Genomic DNA, 20,956 nt, shown 5'->3' with positions numbered 1-20,956 from the left:
TTCTGTCTCCAAAATCAAATTTAAAAAAAATATACAAAAATTAAACTGAAAATTGTTCTTTCAAATGTGAAAATTTTGTGGAATTAATCAGAAATCAATTTACATGTAGGATGTGATTACAAGATGGACAATCCTTCATGATATTCTGATGTTAATCCTAAGCCAAGCTGAATTACACTGCTGTATATTTATTCAAGTATTAGGCCACACCAATTGAAGTTTTACATCCTGAATAAATGTTTTCTCGGCGCTGAAGGAGGGTAGAGAAATAAAAATAAAAACTTGAAAATCATGTGATATGTTGAAAACGAGGTCTATCTCAGCAACTTTTCCTGTTGAAGACATACATGTACATACATGATCAGAAAGCCTTGAAAATCATATAAACAATAAGATCAGACAAATGAAAAAGTGGATTTTCATTTTTATTTTTATTCCATTTTTGAGTTTTTTTTTAGTGTTGGCACGCTCTTTAGACACAAAAATGAAATTGATGTTGCCCTACCAAAGCTGTAGGCTGTAACCCATGAAGTTGCATCTCCACCATCAGCCAATCAGTTAGCGTCAATTCTGTATCTCTTTAAAAGACCTTTATGTAATTCTGCTAATATTTCTCCTTTGTATATTAGTGATGGTCCCTTTGTGGTGTAATTTTATGAATGTTATATATGGCCCCTTCCCCTTGGTGACAAGGCTGATAAGGCCTTGTGCCACAGGTGGGTTAACAGCACAGAGTAACCCCCTGTTGCTATGGCAACAGGGCTAAATGACTCCTGGGCTTCCTAGGATGCTGTATTAATATTAGGGAAGCATCTTGAATTGGAGGAGCAGATTACCATAAGCTGTTTGAACCAGAGAGAAAATTTAAAAAGAGAGAGATAGGTAGATAGATAGATCCTTTATTTACCCAGGGTTACATAATTAGTTATGGAACTACATGTAGTTTACATTATGGCCCTGCATTCAAACCTATATACATTATTAGTATGAGTAGAAGAACATTATATATACAATAATATAAGATGGAAAAATGTGTGAAGATTTTAAATCATCAGCAAATTTGTAAATCGTTTGGGGTCGAGTAGGAATAGGACATATATTCTGTATCTAAACAGATATATAATTTCACCAGAACGAAATATTGTTAAATTGTGGAATAAATAAATGAAAGACACAACATTTGGACAATATTTCACAGACTAGCTCAGGCTGATACATGTAGAAAAATCAGGTTTTATTACATGTATATTTTTGTCTTGTTTATGTACATGTACAGGTCTAGTATATACAGGTGGAATTCAATTTGATTCAACTTAATGAATAGATTTGTACAAACAAGTGTAAATTACTCCATTATGTTGTGTTTATATTAATAATTGGAATTTATTCTTGGTGTATATGTGTGTAAAATTACATGTTTGGATTTTCTAAAATTTTAACATTTCTAAGGCCCAAAGATGATCTACTTAGATTTTAGCTTTTGTTGCAGATTCAGACACCTGAGAATTTGAACATTTGAATATGATTCCCTTGTTAGTGAAGATCTGTTTCATATTTTCATATGGTGCATGTATGCAAGCTTGGGGTTAAACATTGTATATGTAGTTAACAATTTTCCAGTCATATGATGACGAGGAGTCATTAGGTGTGTGCATACGTATACATGTGTCTGCCTGTGGGAGGTCGTGTCCATGCCGCCAAAGTGCCAAAGACACCAGACAAGACACCCAAACCAGTCATATCATACTGGCACAAGGCCAACCAGTCCTGCTCTAAACCAGTCGGTGCTGAGCACCAAGCAAGGCAGCAACAAGTACCATTTTTAAGGTTTTTGGTATGACCCAACCTGGATTTGATCCCAGGTCTCTCAACTTGGAGGTGGACGCTCTATTAACACAGGAGCAGTCTTTTATTTGGTTGATATACACATAAAATTACATTGAATTAAGTAATTTGGTTATAGGTACAGAGCATATAAACAAATTTTGATTCAGACCCCGGACCAGTGATGATGTGTTCAAATCCCACTCTCGCCTTTTTGACTAGCTTAGTCAGGAGGTTTGTGAGGTAGATGTACCTGTCAAAAAACGAGGGTTTACCCCAAGCACCCTGGTTTCCTCGAACCTGTCCTAGAGCGTCCATTGCAGGGGTGGTAGATCCAGGGTCAATCCTGGGTCATGTCACACCTTAGACCTTAAAAGAGGAAGTTGTACCTTCCTTGCTTGGCGTTCAGCACTGAGGAGATAGTCCAACAACTGGTTGACCTGCATCAGTATAATGGCTCGGGTGGGGTCGCTTACTTGCCTTCGATAAGGCGTCTCAATGAAGCAGCACTAGATAAAAGAGCGGTGGAAATCCGTCCTGCAACAAGGAGGCACATTACATGCACTCTAAGGACCCCTTCGTCGTCATATGACTGAAAATTGTTAAATACAATACAGCAGAGGGTAAGAGTCAAAATGAGGCTGGAGATTAGCCTGGAGGTCTTGCAGAGAGTATGTAGAGGGTCTGTAGACAGACAGTCGCCTGCAGAGTCAGTTATCTATCCACTGTGACTGATCACACACGTGGCTGAGCCTTGGTAGGCCTATGTGCTCGGTGTGGGAAGTTGACGATGGAAAATATATTCCTTTGTTAGAATGACTTAAAAAAATTTTTATAGACTAACACGATACATGAAACTGAAGTAAAATATTTGATGTGTGTGTTTTCGATCGCAAAGTGGCAGTCTTCTTTTAAGTAGTGATTTATGAAGGAGTCCAGGCGACATCTGTAATTGATCACCACGACTGCTAAAACTAGCACATTCTTCATCCCCCATGGGAAGTTAAAAGATGGACCAATAACCTTCGTTTCTTCCGTAGAAGGTTTTCCTTGTTGTGGGTGTCATTTGGTAGTGAAGAATTATCTGCCGCTAAGTGAGTCAGAAAACCAAATTGACACTTTGAAGCCGAAACACGGTATTACAATAAGAATTTGATGTACAGAAGTGGTAAAAAATAAAAACACGATTCAGGACAAGTTAAATTTTTGTCTGTATGACTGTTGAGAATTTGTAGTTTGTACGCAACAATGTTTGAAAAGAACCCACATAGTAAACGCATGAAGGAAAAAAAAATGATTTGTTTTAATTGTTTTTCTCACACAAACAGAAATAATAATTGCCGATTTGCACTAATAGACTTACCAGGCACAGTGTACCTAAAATATTTTTTCTGACTCTGTGATACTACAAAATGCCTCCACGGAAGTCATTCCACTTTGTTAATTTATGCTTACAAACAATACATGGTTTGCACCAACACCCAGATGAGTTCAGATATCAAATTTTATTTGTGAACTTTATTTGTGAATAAAAGTTGAGGCAAAGTGTATGTGAATAACTTATAAATGTAAATGTATATCAAAATTAGTGTGCCGACTGTTGACACCATTCGATGATATTTACTACTTACAATCAAGCAGAGGTAGGTTACACATTGTAAGATAAACTTGCAAACTAAGCACCCACTCATACAGTCTGGTTCCTCCACTCACTCATTTAGTCTGGTTTCCTCCACCCACTCATACAGTCTGGTTTCCTCCACCCACAGTCCTGACCACCATCAGCAGAAAATTTGTGAGTACGACATGCGCTAATGAACCTATAAACAGCTTCAGGGGTGGGAAGGTCTGCTAGCAACCTGCGGATGGTAGTGGTTTTCTCCGAGGGTCTGCCCGGTTTCTGCACAACTGCTGATCGCCGCCATATAAGTGAAATATTCTTGTTTTATAAATATGTATTCTTATTTTATAAATAATTTCAACATGGCTAAGTATTGTTTTCTTTTTGCTTTCAGGAAATGGAGAAGTTGCCAGGAGCGATCTGTTGTATCAACTATCACACAATATGTCCTCTGCGGAGGAGCATAACAAATTTCAAAATGGCTTCCTAGCAACCCACCTACCCCGTTACACGTAGTTAGTTGAAACTGTTTGTTGTTCTGCAGATGTTTTTTTTTTTTTTTTTAAGTAAAAATCTTGAGAAAAATTTGCAGACATACAAAATATATTACCGATCATGTTGTGATGATCACAGTACTTTATGTCAAGAAAAAAACAAGAGAAAAAAAATTTCACCTGTAGAGAGATTAGAAAAAAAACAAAATGGAATCTGGAGGAACGGAAGTTCTGCCTATCAATCTTTGCTCAACAAGTCGAAACAAGGTGTTTGGAAGAACACTAAAGGGCCATGAAGGTCAAGGTCAGCTTGCAGCTAGAATTACCAATAATAATAATAATAATATAAAAAACCAAGGTTCAGGATTGCGACTTTATCAAAAAGAGGCTTTGAACCCGGTGTCAAAGGTCAATGGAAGTGACCTGAAGTTGTCACCAGAATTAGAGGAGTCCAGAATTGGGATTCAGTGTTCAGATGAGGAGGATGGGTCTATCAACAGTCGCGGGGAGGACTCAAAAGACGAAACCGACCCATCATCCCCAGCAGCCGAGAGCATGGATGGTGACAGTTCTGTGTCGCCTGAAAATCTCAGTGAGTTTTCTGAGAAAATGGCTATCACTCAAGAACCAACTCTGATCGTGAACGGCCTTGACATTTACTATAAGTGTAAGCTCTGCTTCAAGGTTTTCAGTACTGAACAGCGGTGGAAACGTCACAAACAAGACACGCACTTCAACCCTCGCCTTCACGTCTGCCCCGTCTGTGGGGAGCGCTTCAAACGCAGCACGCACCTCAAGCGCCACCGAGACCGTCGCCATGTCCCTCAGGCCACGACACCCGTCATTCCTGTGCAAACGGACAAGCGCCGATTCTCATGCCCGCAGTGCCCGAGGGTGTTTGAGAGAGCCAACAAGCTTCTGGCTCACATCCAGCAGTATCATCAGAACAAACGCCCGTTTAGGTGCAGTACCTGTAATGAAGGATTCAAGCGGCAAGACCACCTGAATCGGCACAGAGAATCCAAATCACACAAACTTAGGGTCGTTCTCGGTGAGTGGTTTTTGTTTGGCCGCATCTGTATGATTCTCAGTGATTTATGATTTCTGGTCTGAAAATAATAATCACATTCAGTAAAGGTGTCTCGAAACAAACTCGTTCCCTTGACATGCTAAATTGTCAGGTAAAATCATTGCATCAACAAATATCAAGTATCCCAAGTGGCTTGATGTAGTATTTTGAGCGTCAGCCGCGATTGGTCAGATCATTTTAAGTGACAGCGGCGATTGGTCAGACCATTTTAAGTGACAGCCGCGATTGGTCAGATAATTATAAGTGACAGCTGCGATTGGTCAGATCATTTTAAGTGACAGCGGCGATTGGCCAATTTTTTGCTATCTTGACTTTCAAGGGTGTTCATTAGTTGATATACCCTGATTTCTCAAACTGATATATGAATAAGCAACTTTCCGTGCAATTTATTTACATTTTTGATTTTGGAGATGAAACAGCATTGGTTGGTTTTGCCAGTTTCAAAGCTTCACTAAAAGTATCATTTTATCAATCAGCAGAGAATAATGCCTTCAGAATATGCTTGAATAAACTTAAAAAATTTGAAGAATTACAGTACAGATGCCTTTGATTTGGTTCGCACAGAATTTTGAAAGTCTCACCAGTATTTTGGAAATTAGTGAGAACCAAAACAATATTAATCATTTTAGATGCTCTTTCTAGATTTTCTGATAAAATCCAATTTTTTAAAATTCTGATCTAAAAATGTCTTCTTTTTCTTGCCTTCAGCTAACAAGCCAGAGTACGGTGATGATGTCATCAATTGTGGCGATGTTCCCAAAGAGATGATGCAGTCTTTCGCCTCACACACTGGTATTAAACCTCAAACACTCTTCTCATTGGTTGAAAACAGTAGTAAGTTGCAGGGTTCCATAGAGGAAGACAGCCAATCAAATGTCAGTGCAGACATGAAACCTAGTGAAGAGATGATGGTTGTACAGGTCAATACTCCAAGCTCCTCCGTAAAATCAGTCGCGCTGGATTTTTCGATGGGGGACATAACTCCACCTGATGCAGCTAAAAGCGATACAAGTGCAGACAACTCTGTGTCCCCTGTTCCTATGGAAGAGTCTTACAATCAGTATTTGTCCAATTCAGTGAACGAAGCTTTGGCAACCGCTTCGCCCGACCCCGAAGATCTCGGGACAAGTTGGGGCCAGGATGGAGCCGTCACCTGCGTCCTCTGCGGGAAAATCTTTGACTCGGAGAAACGGATGAAGATCCATCTGCGTCAGACGCACAGCACAGAGCGGCGCCACGTCTGCAGGCTCTGCGGAGAGCGGTTCAAGCGCAGCACGCATCTGCGGCGTCACATGAACTCCAACAAGCATCAGAGGCTCAGTCAGGCTGCTGGACAGAATAAGGTCTACGGTAAGATGGTGGTAATGATGTCTTTGAAAAATGGATTCTATCTTCCTGAGATGCAACCTCAATACTTCATGTGGCCATCTTGTTTTCCCAAATTCCGGCAAGGAGTGCTCTCGGATCAATATAGTTCTCAGAATCAGGCAAGATGCGTACCCTAAATAACCATAAATTTTGTCTATGACTAACTCACCCATTTTTCCTAACTCTAAGAGTTCTTTTGATTTTAGAAAGGTTTTCGAGGTTTGCTTGGAACATGGGATGATATTGGAAAATTGTAAATTTATATAAATGTGAATCTCATTAACTGACTTAAGGTCTGATATGACACTAGACATTACACCAGATGGCAGTTTAGATTTCTTGATTTGCTCGGTGTTTTACACTGTACTCAAGAACATATCACTTATACGACGACGGACAGCATTATGATGGGAAGGACTAGGCAGAGCCCTGAGGATACCCATGACCACCTGCAGGTTGCTGGAAGACCTTCCTGTGTACCGCCGGACGGGAGGCCAGCATGAGCTGCGACCGCATTGTGATAAATTTTGAGGTCTTGACATGAATGTAGCCAGAGACTTGTCTGCCCATCATTTTGACGGTGGTTTTCAGATTTCAAAGGTGAAAATTTCAAAGAAAAAATCGCCATACACACATCTTTGTACTCCTGTAGTGCTATTATTACAGGCTCAGCATGATAAACTTACAAATTTATTTGTATCAGTAGGTTGTTAGAAGACCTGTAAACTGTTGACATACACACCTGTAGAAGTTGATGTGGAAGTTAGGGTTTAGGGGACCTATTCCATGACAACATGTAGCTAAAACCTGCATATTTGTCTGAATACTATTTTTCGTACTGTTTGAAGGTTTTTGTAAGTTCCGGTAATGAATGTCGTGTTTCGCTTTTGTTCCAGGGTCATTGGACGACCTTGAAGAAGAGGAGTATACTCACCTGAACGGGGCGTATTCCCGTCTGTCCAGAGGAAAGCACAGGTTCCCGAAAGGCCATTACCTCGATGATTACGATGACATTCCTATCTCCATGGTTCCGAGGTCACACCCCTTGCAGCTGCCAAGGCAAGATGCGGACGACGAGCCCAATGGATACATTGCCATGGAAACGGAAGCTACGGAGGCAGAGACTGTGATTGCCAGTGGCAGCAAAACAAGTATCTCTCGTAACCATGGTAACTATTAGCTTTAAAATGATATATATACTCTTTCCTGAACTGTTCCGAAATGTTTTGTTTTGTCTGGCATCTGTTTTTGAAAGTAATGAAACGTTTCTGCAGCACATAGGTCATTAATATACAAAATATATATATATGGATATGGTTTCATTAATAATAATAATAATAATAAAAATAATAATTATAAAGTTTATTTAGAGAGGGTTATACATGCTCTGTCATAGTTGTTGATCTTCCCTGAGGCCCTCTTACTCACACATTCACACAAACTTTCAGCCTGTAGTTGTAAGATTCATAGTCCAGTAAGTACAAAAAAAGAAACCCAGATAATTTTGTGTCTGTATACAAGTACAGTCAGTTTATACACTGTGCAAACAGTCCAAGTTCATATGATCTTCTACACAGAGAATAATATCATGGTTAAGTATTGCTTATCAAAAAGAAAATATATATGTACAAATATAATTACATGTAGACATGCTGAAATGGGAGAACATGCAAAAATCTATTTAAATACTATTTGTCCTTTCTTCTATTTTTTGGCTTGCTCTATGAAATTTGAAATAGATGGAGATTTCTTTTACCAGAAATAGTGTAAAAAATTAAAAAGAAAAAAGGTAATGATTTGTGTAAAGTTAGGTGACAGCAATGCTTGAGTCAGTGCATAAATTGTAACTGCTGGCTATTAAAACCATCAAATTGCTCCCCTGCAGATGTCTGCCTTGTGACCAATGAATGCAGCTGTCTCTTTATTTTGTGATACCGCATTGTGAATCAGGAGGTTTGCTAGGGAAAGAGATTTCCTTCGACAAACCTGATTGATGAAAAAATCAGTGAAATACATGTAATATTGAGTAAGCCCTGAAAACACTTCAAACAACTACATGCAGTCCTTTAATCATCAGAGTTTAAATCCAGCAGTCAGGAGATCATCCGCCAAAACATGGACTGCAAAATTATGTTTAAATATTTTAGAAAAGTATGTTTTGTCGACACATTCAGATAGTTACAAACACTAAATTTCATTCATTTCTTTTCTTTATTTTTTCATTTGTAGATGAAGGCGTCAGAGAGGGTCAAAATGCCCTACCAAATTCCTACTTCCGATCGAGCGAACTTATTTCCTTGCTGGATCGTAAGCGTGTTTATCCAGTCAAGCAACACATTAGTCAGCCAGTCAAACGCTCAACACACAATTTTGACCTGGATAGTGTGTCAGTTATCAAAGTGGACCCAGAAAACTATGACTTGAAGTCTTCTTTGCAGGAGAGCTCTCTAAGGGGGAGGACTCCGAGCAATCCTGAACCAACAGGCACAGGTGGGTGGTGAGAATGAATTTCAGTTCTGCCTCAGTCATGTCTTTTCACCATCGCCCAATGAACAATGAGAGCAGGGGAATCCACAGATTTCCAACTTAATGCTTTACTGTAAATCTTAAAGCTTTTCAAGCACTAAAGCCCTTCTCTCAATGAAATTTAGTGAAATTTATATATACAAGTAGTATGAAAATGATGCTAAAAATGGTTTGTTTGTGTCATTAAAGAAGCAAGGCTCATGAAACTGTGCGATTTGTTTCTCTGTACTTCATAGTTCTCTCAAAATGTTGGTTGCTGAGGCGGTTAAAAAGGTTGAAGAATTAGGGAATAAAAATCTATATATGGGCAATTATAAGCAATCGAGATTTTATAGGTCCATTTAGGTCTTTTTCTAAATTTTGGGTTTTTAAGTGACATCTAATTTGGCTGTATATAAGGAATGCAGTCGAAGTACACTTAAATACACTGTGTGTCAGAATTAATTTATTTCTGTGACACTTTTTTATGTTAGTTTTTCACTCACATGATTGTCAGTTTTATGTGTGAAGGAAATGGAGTTGTGTGCAGTTGGGAAACAACCACTAGCACATCACCAGGTAGATGCACCTGACAAATTTACGGATTTAAATCTGCAGTCGAGCCAGCAGGAGCTGGATTTGATCCATGACACTTTCAATTTCTCACAGGTTAATTGTCTAATGGTCTAATGGATCTAATGGATGACTGTTGTGATGTTTCCTTAGGTATCCACCACTCATAAGCCTAACAACAGTCGCATAAAATGAAAAATTCATGAAACATTTTTAAGATGGCTCAATCAGTGAATGTTTAACTCGCCTTATTAAGTAAGTAGAGGTATTGTGAGAAGGGGGATCAGATGCTGTCAGTGGTGGACGCGGTGTCCAGTTTGGTGAAAGTTTTTGGCCATTCATAGGGTTGCAGTGGCCACCCATAGTACAAAGATGGCCAATCGTTGGTAGCAATTTCCATATCGAAGACCAAGGCAGTCATTCACCTTGTAGTTCAACATTTCGCAGTTCCCGATTTGCATGTCAAAGACCTGTGTCTTGTTGTGCATCAACACGCCGCAGTGTGTTTTACCACCACAGTGATTTACAACTCCATAACATATGAGGTCACTGCTCTGCAATCTTTACACATGCCATAAACAGTGACAGTTGTGGCAATATAATAATTTTAGTCTTTCTTGTTCATTTAATGGCAAGATCTTAGCACTATCTAATTAGAGAATAATATCTGTCCATAACAGCGTCAATCATTCAACTTTTTTGGGGTTTAGAAGTCAATATTTGAATGTATCACATGACTTGAACATTGTGCAGTTTCCTATACTGCTTAATCAGGCCAACTACCAGCATTCTCTGAATGCCTTGCTAAATAATCTGCTGATTGCATTATGTGTCCACAGATTTGTTCTTGGATCATCCCAGAAGCACGCTTCGTAGTCTACTTCAGAACTCCACTCTGTCCTACAACCGCAGCAGGGATTCTGGGAAGCAGGGGGCTTCTGGGATTCATTGCACTGAGTTGACGAGGGGAGAAGCCGATCTTACTCAGTACATAGTCGACATGTCGCACAAATACTCGCTGAAGCCGTGGCAGTGTGTCATATGTCAACAGTTTTTTGAAAGTCACTCGTACGTCTTGATCCACATTCGGAACTTCCACCCGGACGTACGACCTTTCCCCTGTGACCTGTGTGAGAGGACATACATGACACGACAGGATTTGGACAAGCACCTCACTCATGTGCATGCCACAGACGGGAGAGGTAGGCAGTCGAATTTAATGCATGAGGTGCTTGGGAGGGTGGGGAGGAAGAGGTGTTAGACCATAACATTTTTTAATGTCCCTCCTTTTTTTTTTGTCCCTGCAAGAATTAATTGTGAATGAAAAATTCAGCTTCGGCAATTTTGACAGTTTTGATTTTAAAAGTAAAGATTGAACATGATTCTAGTGGGATTTAATTGATGATTAAGTTTCAAATCTGTGATGAAGATTACTTTAAGTTTAAGATACCAGTACACTGAGACTACATATTACCTAACAAAGTTTTGGAGGCAGAGTTTAAAACAATGTGGACAGAGTCAGCCTTGCATGATGTAATTATTCAGATGTGATCAAGAGTCTCTTGGCCAGGGATGTTTCACATCAAAGGAAGTTTGTGAAACACAAGACAAGACTATCGCTTCCTCAGGGATAATCTCCATCCACAAATCTTGTTGCCATCATAAGTATCAAGCCAGATGACTTTGCGTATGATGTCAGTCATCAATTTGTTTCTCCTAAACCCAGCAATTGACAAATATCATGGTCTGAAAATTGCAATTATGTTGTCTTTGAATTTCAGAGGTCTCACATCAGGGTAACCAGGACAGCCAGCCCAAGCCTGTGAATCGCCGCAAGAAGACAATGCCTCGGAAAGTCTTGTATCATGTGGAGGCCGACAACGGAGACCTTGAGGTCAATGATTCTGACCTTGAAAACAACGGTGAGGATGACCTTGATATTGACCTTACTGAAATTATGTCTCGTGCAAACGGCATCCGGTCCCTGACATTTGTTGACACAGACACGGAGGATGAAATGGAGTCCATGATGTTCGTCAAGAAGAACACAGTGGTCAATCGGAACAACTTCGAGTGTCGAATCTGCCAGAAGGTGTTTTCTGCCCGTCCCAATGTTCACACTCACATTCGCCAGATTCATCAGAATGTACGGCCTTTCACCTGTGACTTTTGCGGCGAGAATTTCAAACGCTGCACTCACCTTCGCATCCACATATCCCGCAAACACTATGACAGCGTTCGCGGTGAGAATTTGCTCACGGACCAAGGTCGCGATGACCGCGATGACCGCAGTGAAGTTCTGGTGGTGTACCCCAAACCCAGTCAGTTGTTGCATAATTCAATCTTGCGTAATTCCTCGGGGATTTGGAAATGCTCACGCTGTCCAAAGACATTTCCCAAGAAGGACTTGTATCAGCATCACATGAAACTTCACTTGGCTGCGGAAAACTGTGCATGCCCTTTCTGCGACAAAGTGTTCGGCCACGAGAAAATTCTACGGCAGCATTTGCGATCTCACGAGGACGAACCCCGTTACGTGTGCACTTTGTGCAACGTCTCGTTTCTACTCCAGTCCGCGTACGAATCCCACATACGAGAGCACAGCGAGTTCAACATGGATGACTCGGACGATGGTTACTATGACAACACCTTGTCAGGGACGGTTGCTAAGCCAACAGCTTTCAGCAAACCACTCAGCCTGACCAACAGAAGGCGAGACCAGGTGGAAATGTCGATGGATGAAGAACCAGATCCAGAAGCCGATCAAGAAGTAGTCAGTGAGGGCAAAGTCAAAGAGGTCATTATCAATTTGGAAACGGTCTGCGCCGTTTGCAATCAGGAATTTAACGATATGGACAGTTTGCGAGCTCACACGCGAGCTCATAAGAAACCGTACCGCTGTCAGTACTGCAACAAGAAGTACGACAACATCTCTTACTTGGAGCGCCACACGCGTGTGCACACGGGCAGTAAGCCTTATGTATGCTCAGTGTGCAACCGAGGTTTTCCGAGGAAGGAGCGCGCCGAGGAACATATCGTAAAATATCACTAGGGCTGCTCAGAGAAATTCACTGCCGGATTGTTCAAAATTGTCTTCAGCTGCAAGACAAAGGTTTAGAGCAGTGTGCTGCAAATTCATATTTATGGGAGTAAGATATTAGTTAAGGAAGAAGCCCTAGTAAGGAACATGACTGTTGGTTCTGGGAAATTTGTGCTGTTACAGTAATTTCAGATAACTGCATCAAGGAGTATGGTTTTGTTTTTTTTTGATGCTCGCTGAAAAAGCCTTCATGGGAGATGCAAAAAAAGAAGTTGCAGTCATCATCACGTGCCTTGAAAAAAAAAAAAAAAATGTGGAAAGAGCATGAGAAAAATGTTGCCCAGGGAAATTTTGAAGTTAACATTCATGGTTGGTGAAGGCTGGTCGTTTATAGTAAGGAGTAGCACCTGGAAAAAGCTTTCATTGAAAATGACCAAAAGTCTCTAGTTAAAGTGATCAAAACATGCACAAAATGAAAAATGATTATTGAAAGAAGAAATGCACAAGATTTTGTCAGTGTGGAGCGTATTTAGGAAGACAAAGTAGATATGACGGATTAAACATGCCCGGCAATGATACTTTGTGAAATTTGCCCTGTGAAATGAAAAATACATTTGGTATTGTGTCAGGTATTTATTATGGCATAAGTGGAGAGATATGTTTGTATATTTATGTATATGTGTATTTGCAACTAGTCAAGAGGTTTGATTGGCCAAGAGCCTGGTTCGGTGAGGTCGTTATGCGGTGGGAAGAAAATGATAAAGCCCATATTAAGAACTGTCATCGTGGATTGATCTAGAAGCTATCAAAGTTGGGGGGTTCATTTGTGAACTGTTCAGAAACAAGGATGTTGTCTCCCAGATGTCATTGGAAATTCGGGGGTTCCTCGTTATTTTTGCGAAACAATTTACTCACTCTCCTGCTATTGCCTGCTATTATTCCTGTAATAAGGTTTCCTTATTTGGACTTGCAGATTTTTGTATGAAGACATTACCACTACATATTAATGCTCACTTCCAAACTTTGTCAGTATGAGCCAAATGTTTGATCTAAGGTTCATAAAGTACGTTGTATTTGGTGAAAGGTTTGGTCAAGATTTTTTTATATGATTGCAAGATCTATGCTTCTAATATTTGATCACAAACTGTTGATCAACATCCCAAATTTTTGATCATTTTGATAATGATTTCATTTGGTGTACTGCAGTGATCTCAGATCGTAACTACTAAACATTAAAATGTGATCAGTATTCACTCATGTAGTAACCATAATCGGTAGTATTGATCAATTCAGGTATGATTCTAGAATTTGATCATAAAAGCTGCTGACCAGCCAGATCCAAACCTTTACTCATTGTGGCCTTTCTGTAAGACACTTCAAATCTGTCCACTCTTTCCTCCTTTCAACTTTAAATGGTTTGTTCTCGGCAGAATATTATATGTACTCTTGAAATATCAGTGTAAAGTGTTGGACGTTGATAATGGAATCGTCTTGTGTTGACGTCACCATGGTAACCTTATATCTTGTCCTTATAGCCGCCCCTTACTTGGTACATGTAGATACTGATAATATGTGACATGATGAAGTTGTAAAGTCAAATTGATGAGATTTCTCCTTTTAGGAGTTAATAACGGCACTTGTTGAGTAGAAGTTGATGGAAGTACAGGACACGGAAAGAAAGAGAAAAATTGTTTGGAATATTTAATTTTGTTTGTAATACGTACATGTACTTAGATTTCTGTCTATATATTTATTCAGTTCTTTGTTATTTTTTTCCCCTTATTGTGCTATGGATAGGCCAGGGCCATATTTTGTTTCTCTGTGAAAATAGTTACATATTACAGTAATATATATCTATATCTACCTATAAATACATGTATATCCCAGAAGTATTGCCCAGCATGCCCCAGTGCTGTGATTTGCATATGTGATTGTGTTGGTTCATAAATTATGGTTGGTAATGCTATTGTAGAGTTTATGAAGCGTTTTGTTGTTGTTGTTGCTACTGTTATTGATGGCGACTTTTCCATGGAAGGTGGCGTGTTTTTTGGCGGGAATTCTCTCCCCCTGTTGTGAAGAGATTTAATTGTTCCTTGAGATTTTCTTCTTGATATCAAATTCTCAACCATATAGGGTAGAGCTTGTATTAAAGCTCACTTTATTGAAGACACATGTAGTTCCAGTAACTAAGCTACTAATTATTAATTTATGCCTGTCATTTTCACAGTTTATGTAATTAATTTTTTTTGTTATTGTCATATATTCTCAGTCAGTTTTTATGAAAAAGTTAGTTTTTTTAGAATTGATCGCACTAGAATTGATTAAACCTGATCACAAAAGTTGATCAACTTGAAGCAGAGAAATTCTGTGGGTTTTTAAAACAGTTTTTTTTTTGTTGTGAGAAAGTAATTAAGTTAATGTTATGGTTGTTAAAAAATAATGATTTTTTTTTTTTTTTTTTTTACAATTGTCGAAGAGCTGTGTTGTATCTGGGTTAATAATGCTTATTTCTCTAGTGCCTGTCAGTGAAATGTCTGTACACAAAATCAAGTGACAGATGTGAAATAGGAAACTGAAAGAGGAGGGTATAGTGTTGAAGATTCACAATGTTAAAGATATGGTACCATACTGAAACAGGGTGTATTACTTAAGGTAATGAAACAGGTGAATTGCAAATTTTATCAGGTGAAATAATGAAACTTCTGATAATGTAATAGGCATAATGGTAATGGGTTAATAGTGAAACAGTGAAACCTTAATGGACTTCTGGTAGCCTAAAAACATAGTGAAAGTGGTAATGCACATGTAATATGGATAGAGTTTTAATAATGAAAGTTGAAAAGCGGAGGTGACAGTAATGAAATAGAATTTGCGGACAGTGACTAAATCATAGGCATCGAGACTGGCGGATAATATTGCAGATGGCCATCTCTCTGGGAGCTTAAAGTTGATGGAACAGGAACTAAAGATATTAATACTTTGCAAATACCTGATGGTAGGCCTACAGAGAAAAAGTTCTAGAATTTTACTACCTGTACTGGGTTTGAGCCATCTACTTGCAGAAGTTTCAAAATACATAATGGTGCTTAACAAGTGAAATTTTCTTGCCATTAATTATTTGATAATAATTTGATTAATAATTAATGTGTAGATGTATTTTGTGCTGTTCCTTGTGGATCTACATGTATTTTACTCACAGTTTGTAAATATGTTACAGTTTAATGCGTCATGCAGAACAAGGGGGATAACCTTGTCAGTTAATTTGGAAATGAGGATTGAGAGAGTGATGCCCCTTTTATTCCTCATCGCCACCACCATTACACCTCAGTTTTTCTTTTAACTTCCCATCGTTCCTTTGCTAATTTATTGTTATGCACACTTTGTTCATACAAGTATGAACCATTTATTTTTCCCCTCTTTATTCATTATTTATTATTATTAATATTATTATAATATATAATTGATTATATAGATGTAGTGCTTGATTTTTGCAGACTTGAGTTGACCGCATGAACATGCAAATCATTTCAGAAGTGTTCTTAATACATTTCCTTGAAATGATTTTTTTTTTGTTCATTTCTTTGTGTTGTTACGGTATTGTGTGATTTTCGTGGATACAGTGGTGTTCTTTTTGTGAACTTGTTATTGTTAAGTGTCAGATGATCTACGTTTGTTTTCTGTATAAGATGTCTATATACAAACTATATCCACAAATATTCATACATCTATAAATATATATATATATATATATATCTATATATATATAACGTTACAGTATGACATAAAGAGTATCCTTTGAATAATAATAATAATGATAATATATTCTGGTATATGGTATTATCTGTGATAATGAAAAATGGAATAATTATTTTACCTTCTGTTCGTTGTCGCATGTTGTTGTGGGTCAGCTTGAGAATTGATGTTCGAACCATATGTTCTGGTTTTTTGTTTTTTAAAAACATTTCTCTTTAGATGATCTTAAAAATCAGGAATTTTAGTTGAAATAAAAGTTTGTTTGTTTGTTTTTTAAAGAAAGTTACATAGGATTAGTTAGTTTTTTGTTGGAAAAATGAAAGTTAGTTTTTTTAAAGGAAGTCAGGATTGGTCTTTTTTGTTCAAAACAGCAAACTGTGTTTTCTTTATAATTATGAAAAATGAAGAGTTTTAATGGTTAACAGCATGGAATGATCTGTTTGTTCCTGGAGGAAAGCCAGTTCATAATAATGTTAAATTTTAAAGGTTATATATGCTTTGCTATAAATTTTATGTTTTATACAGAGAAAAGTTTTGAATTTCACTGTCAGCTTTCAGTAAAAAAAGTTTAAAATAAGATGTAAAAACTTTGTAAACAGACAATTTTCAGAAAAGTGTTCATTTGAACACTTCTTGTACTAAGGTGAACTTATGAGGCATATAACAGAGGCATCACAAACAATTTGGCATCTCTCAGAATGCGACCAACCAAAGTGCAAAGTTTGCACTATTATTTCTGATCCCTCTGTTATCTTACGCTCCGGAGAGGAACTCTCCAATCCAGTTCTGTATTAGATCATTTTCTTGTTGTTTTTGTGTAAGCGCACTAGTGATGAGGCCATCACGGAACATGGCGTTTGTCCTTTGTTGTCATGATTGAAGTCAGTTAATTATTTTTGGTTGTTCAGTATGTATTTAAATTCCCTATTAAATTAAATAAAAAAATAAATAACATTTTATGTGGTGTTTTGATTCCAATGTCTGCAAACTTGTGGATTTGCTGTGGGGGGAGATGTTTGGCCTGCGTAGCCTAGTGGTTTCCTACTAGACCCAGGAGCCTCTCACCAATGAGGTGGCTGTGATTTTCATGATCACATGGACTGGTCTATGGAGTAACTCGGTAGGAGTTTCATGCCAGATTCACTCACTTTCTTAAGAACAATGGATAAATTGTCATCATGTCCTTCTACGTCTGGACCAAATACCATGACGTCATCCTGGAATACCACTTACCCGGGGAAACCATCTAACAATTCAGTCATTTCGCGTTGGACAAATTCACTGGCACTTGATATTCCAAACGGCATTCTCAAGAATCTGAATCTCCCAATAGGCGTTATGAAAGGTGTAATTTTACTGCTCTCTTCATCAAGGCCCAACTGCCAAGAACCACACGATGCATCTAACTTAGAAAATGCCTTAGCTTCTGATAGTTCATGAAGTATATCGAAGTTTGGTAAAGTATACAAGTCACGTTTAACGGCTTTATTAAGTGGCTTTAGATCACTGCAGATGCGTGCTTTACCACCCCGTTTAGGTACAACGACCCTATGTGAACACCAATCAGCCGGTTCTGTGACTGTTCGTATAACACCGAGACGCTCCATGCGCTTGAGTTGTGGAACAGGTCCTCGCCTAGCTGTTGTAGCACAATACGGAATAGCGTCATCTCGCAACTTAATTTTGACCATAGTGTCTTTCACTAGACCAAGTTCACCAAACACATCTTCACTCTGCTCTTGGTGTGTTACAGTGTCAAAACGTGCGATCAAATTCATTTCGACAGTTGTTGAGCGACTCAACAAATGGTCAATATCACTCTGTACTACATACACTCTCAGGTAATAATTTACGAAAACAACAACTGATGAACTGATCCAACACTTTAACTGACCTCCAGGACTGACCAAAATGACTGATGTTGATCTGAAAGGTCTCTCTCGTAGCTGAACGTTTTCTCAGAAATCACAGTCACATCAGCACAACAGTCTATCTCAAAGTCAATGTCAGTACCATCTATGTGCAGCACAGTTCGCCATGGCGGTACCGAAGTGTTGTGGACACTTTTCACTTGTCCCAGGAAATACCTGTCATTAGCGATTTCAGAAACGGGCTCTGTGTCATCGACTGTTTGTTTGAAATAACTCGTCTGATGCTCTTGCTTATTCTTAACTATTTTAATATAGCTTTTTAATTATATGTTTATTTATTTATTTTTAAAATTGATCAATCCTTTGCACATTTATTTATTTCTCAATAAATATTTTGCAATTAGATAATTTACAGGTAAAAAAAATTAAAGAAAAAATTGGTTCAGAAATAGATTAGTGTTTTCAAAATGTAAGCCACCACAACTGTTGAAAATTTATGAACTACAGACATAATTCTAAGTCTTATAGATTTGCTTACTGTATTATAATAACGTTTGTTTCTTTTCTTGGTTTCCCAGAAGAAACCTTGTCTATTTTTCAAATGAAAAGTTTTTTGTCCTCACACATTCTGAATAAAATGAAGTCCAGTGAGGTCAAACATTTATTGATTTCCTCCTTTTAAAATGAAATTATTTTTTTAAATACATGCATCACAGTTCATTTCTCATCAGCTGTAAATTATTCGTAAAATAATATCCTAAAATTATTATTTTTGTATATTTTAATACAGGTTTTATCCTTAGAAAAAAATATAGAAAAATGTGAGTGCATGAAAGGAATGTATTTCTTGCTTGAATTATTTGATTGATGTTTTACGACGTACTCAAGAAAATTTCACTTATATCACGTTGGCAGAAATGACTATAACACCACCAGATAACATACGACATGTACCGGAACAAGAAGAAAGACTTGGTTCTTAGTTGTGGGGACACATTTTTGTAACAGAATTAAGGTTGCCCAGAAAGCTACACGTTCTGATCTTGTTTTAACATTGCTCGAACAAAAAAAGAATCGTGCAGTTTATTGTGTAGGAGGGAATCTCATATAACATGCTGCATGATAGCTCCTGTCTACTGTACAAATGGTGGCCCGTAGCCACAAGCTGTAGCATTTACGCTTGTTCTGCAATTATCTTTACCTTGATGTATATTTCAGGGTTCTGGTCACCCTGTCTGGCATTCTGCCCAGAACCAGAAACGACTCTCACAATACTATGCGGTTTCTTGGAACAGTCAATGAAAGGGTCCTGGAGGAAAATAGTGCCCTGGCAAGATTAAGCCAAAGAATCCAATGGCTTTTTGTATATTGGACACACCTTCGTTTCCAAAGGAGTGCTCCAGAGGATCTCCTTAACCGAGATGGACTCCACCTTAGCTCCATGGGAGCGAACAGGGTTGTAAGAACTATATATTATATATATATATATATATATATATATATATATATATATATATGTAATGTTTCCATTCAATGATTCAGTTTTGCACCAGACTACTAAAAACTGTAGAAAATCGATATCTTTCCCTAAAGGTTATCACACCTAAACAACAAGGCCGATTCCGTCATTCTATATATATATATACCCATGCATGGTAATTATGGATCTCCTCTCATCGTTTTCATTAAATTATTCACGACCACCACAAAACCATAAGGATTTAAATCATTTTGCTGATGCCCGACTTCACGCAGGATAGCTCTAATGCAGAGAAACCGACGGCTGACGTCGCGTTTGGTGGAGGTGTAACGCAAACGGGGAATGAACAGAAAGAATCGCTTACGATAGGGCTTTTGAAATTTTAACAAACAGCTCTAACAAAGTATCACCTATCCCTCCAATCAAACCTATCAGCGGGGAATTTTTCATAGTTAGATCTGAAAACTTTAATGAATTGAAATGTTTTTCAAGGAAAAAAAGAGTCTTAATTGATTTATGGAATTTAAACGGATGGCTTACTGGTTAGTTTCTGATCCGAAAACTGTTCTTGTGCATTATATTAATGATAAATCTGTGTACACACCTTGATTCCATGGTAATAAAAAAATGAAGAACTCCAAAGAATTTGTAAGAACATGCCCCTCCTGTCATTCAGCGTGTTAAGGTAGAAAGTCAAAATAAGACAGCCATGGAAGTTTATCGACAAGCAGTTTGTGCAAACCCGACAAGCGAAGCCTGTCGAAGTCTTTAATCCACATAACCTGAAGCAAGTTAAAGACGCAAAAGAATCTGTATCTCGAGCTAACCGGTTAAGTCATGAAGATACAATAATAAATAATATAATCTCTACGAGTTAGCTCATCATTTAGGTGACTGCGTTCTGCATATGGCAGTATATCCCAACTTGATAGCAATAGTGGAATCGTCCGAAATAGTACAAGAATTTAACACACTGACTAAAGCCTCACCGAAAGAAATTGTTCTAGCTTACGATACCATGTTTTTATTTGGCGATTTTTACGTTTACCCATTAGTATACTGACACGAGCTGTTTAACGAATCCCCTGTTATTTCTTTGGTATTTCTGATTCATGATAGAAAATTTCAAAAATATCACAAATTCTCTTTTGAAACACTCATAGAAGTTATAACGAGGCTATCTACCCTAAAATTCTCCATTACTAATGACCCTGAAAAAGTAATAACGAAGGCTATTGAACAAACTTTTCAAAACTGTCAAATTTTACATAGCTGGAATCACCTTAAGCGTGATTTTAAATTCTGGCTTCGGCGGAAATATATCCTCAAACATCGCA

At 38.2% G+C, this 20,956-nt stretch overlaps 1 protein-coding gene across 3 annotated transcripts in view; it reads left to right on the top strand.

The window, feature by feature from the left end:
* The window catches only part of LOC135464816 (zinc finger protein Xfin-like), a 32,697-nt gene extending 16,477 nt beyond the window's left edge, over positions 1-16,220 (top strand). For all 3 annotated transcript variants that reach the window (XM_064742383.1, XM_064742381.1, XM_064742382.1), the window contains exons 2-7: positions 3,840-4,990; positions 5,738-6,379; positions 7,294-7,566; positions 8,627-8,887; positions 10,315-10,677; positions 11,257-16,220. In XM_064742383.1, coding sequence (XP_064598453.1) covers positions 4,147-4,990; positions 5,738-6,379; positions 7,294-7,566; positions 8,627-8,887; positions 10,315-10,677; positions 11,257-12,527 — 3,654 coding nt within the window. In that variant the 5' untranslated portion in view covers positions 3,840-4,146 and the 3' untranslated portion in view covers positions 12,528-16,220. The remainder of the gene's footprint in view (positions 1-3,839; positions 4,991-5,737; positions 6,380-7,293; positions 7,567-8,626; positions 8,888-10,314; positions 10,678-11,256) is intronic.
* The last annotated feature ends 4,736 nt before the right edge of the window (positions 16,221-20,956 follow it).

Source organism: Liolophura sinensis, chromosome 4 (genome assembly GCF_032854445.1).
Source record: "Liolophura sinensis isolate JHLJ2023 chromosome 4, CUHK_Ljap_v2, whole genome shotgun sequence".
Lineage (NCBI taxonomy): Eukaryota > Metazoa > Mollusca > Polyplacophora > Chitonida > Chitonidae > Liolophura > Liolophura sinensis.
Note: the sequence above shows the minus strand (reverse complement) of the source record. Positions and strands in the feature narration are given on the sequence as shown.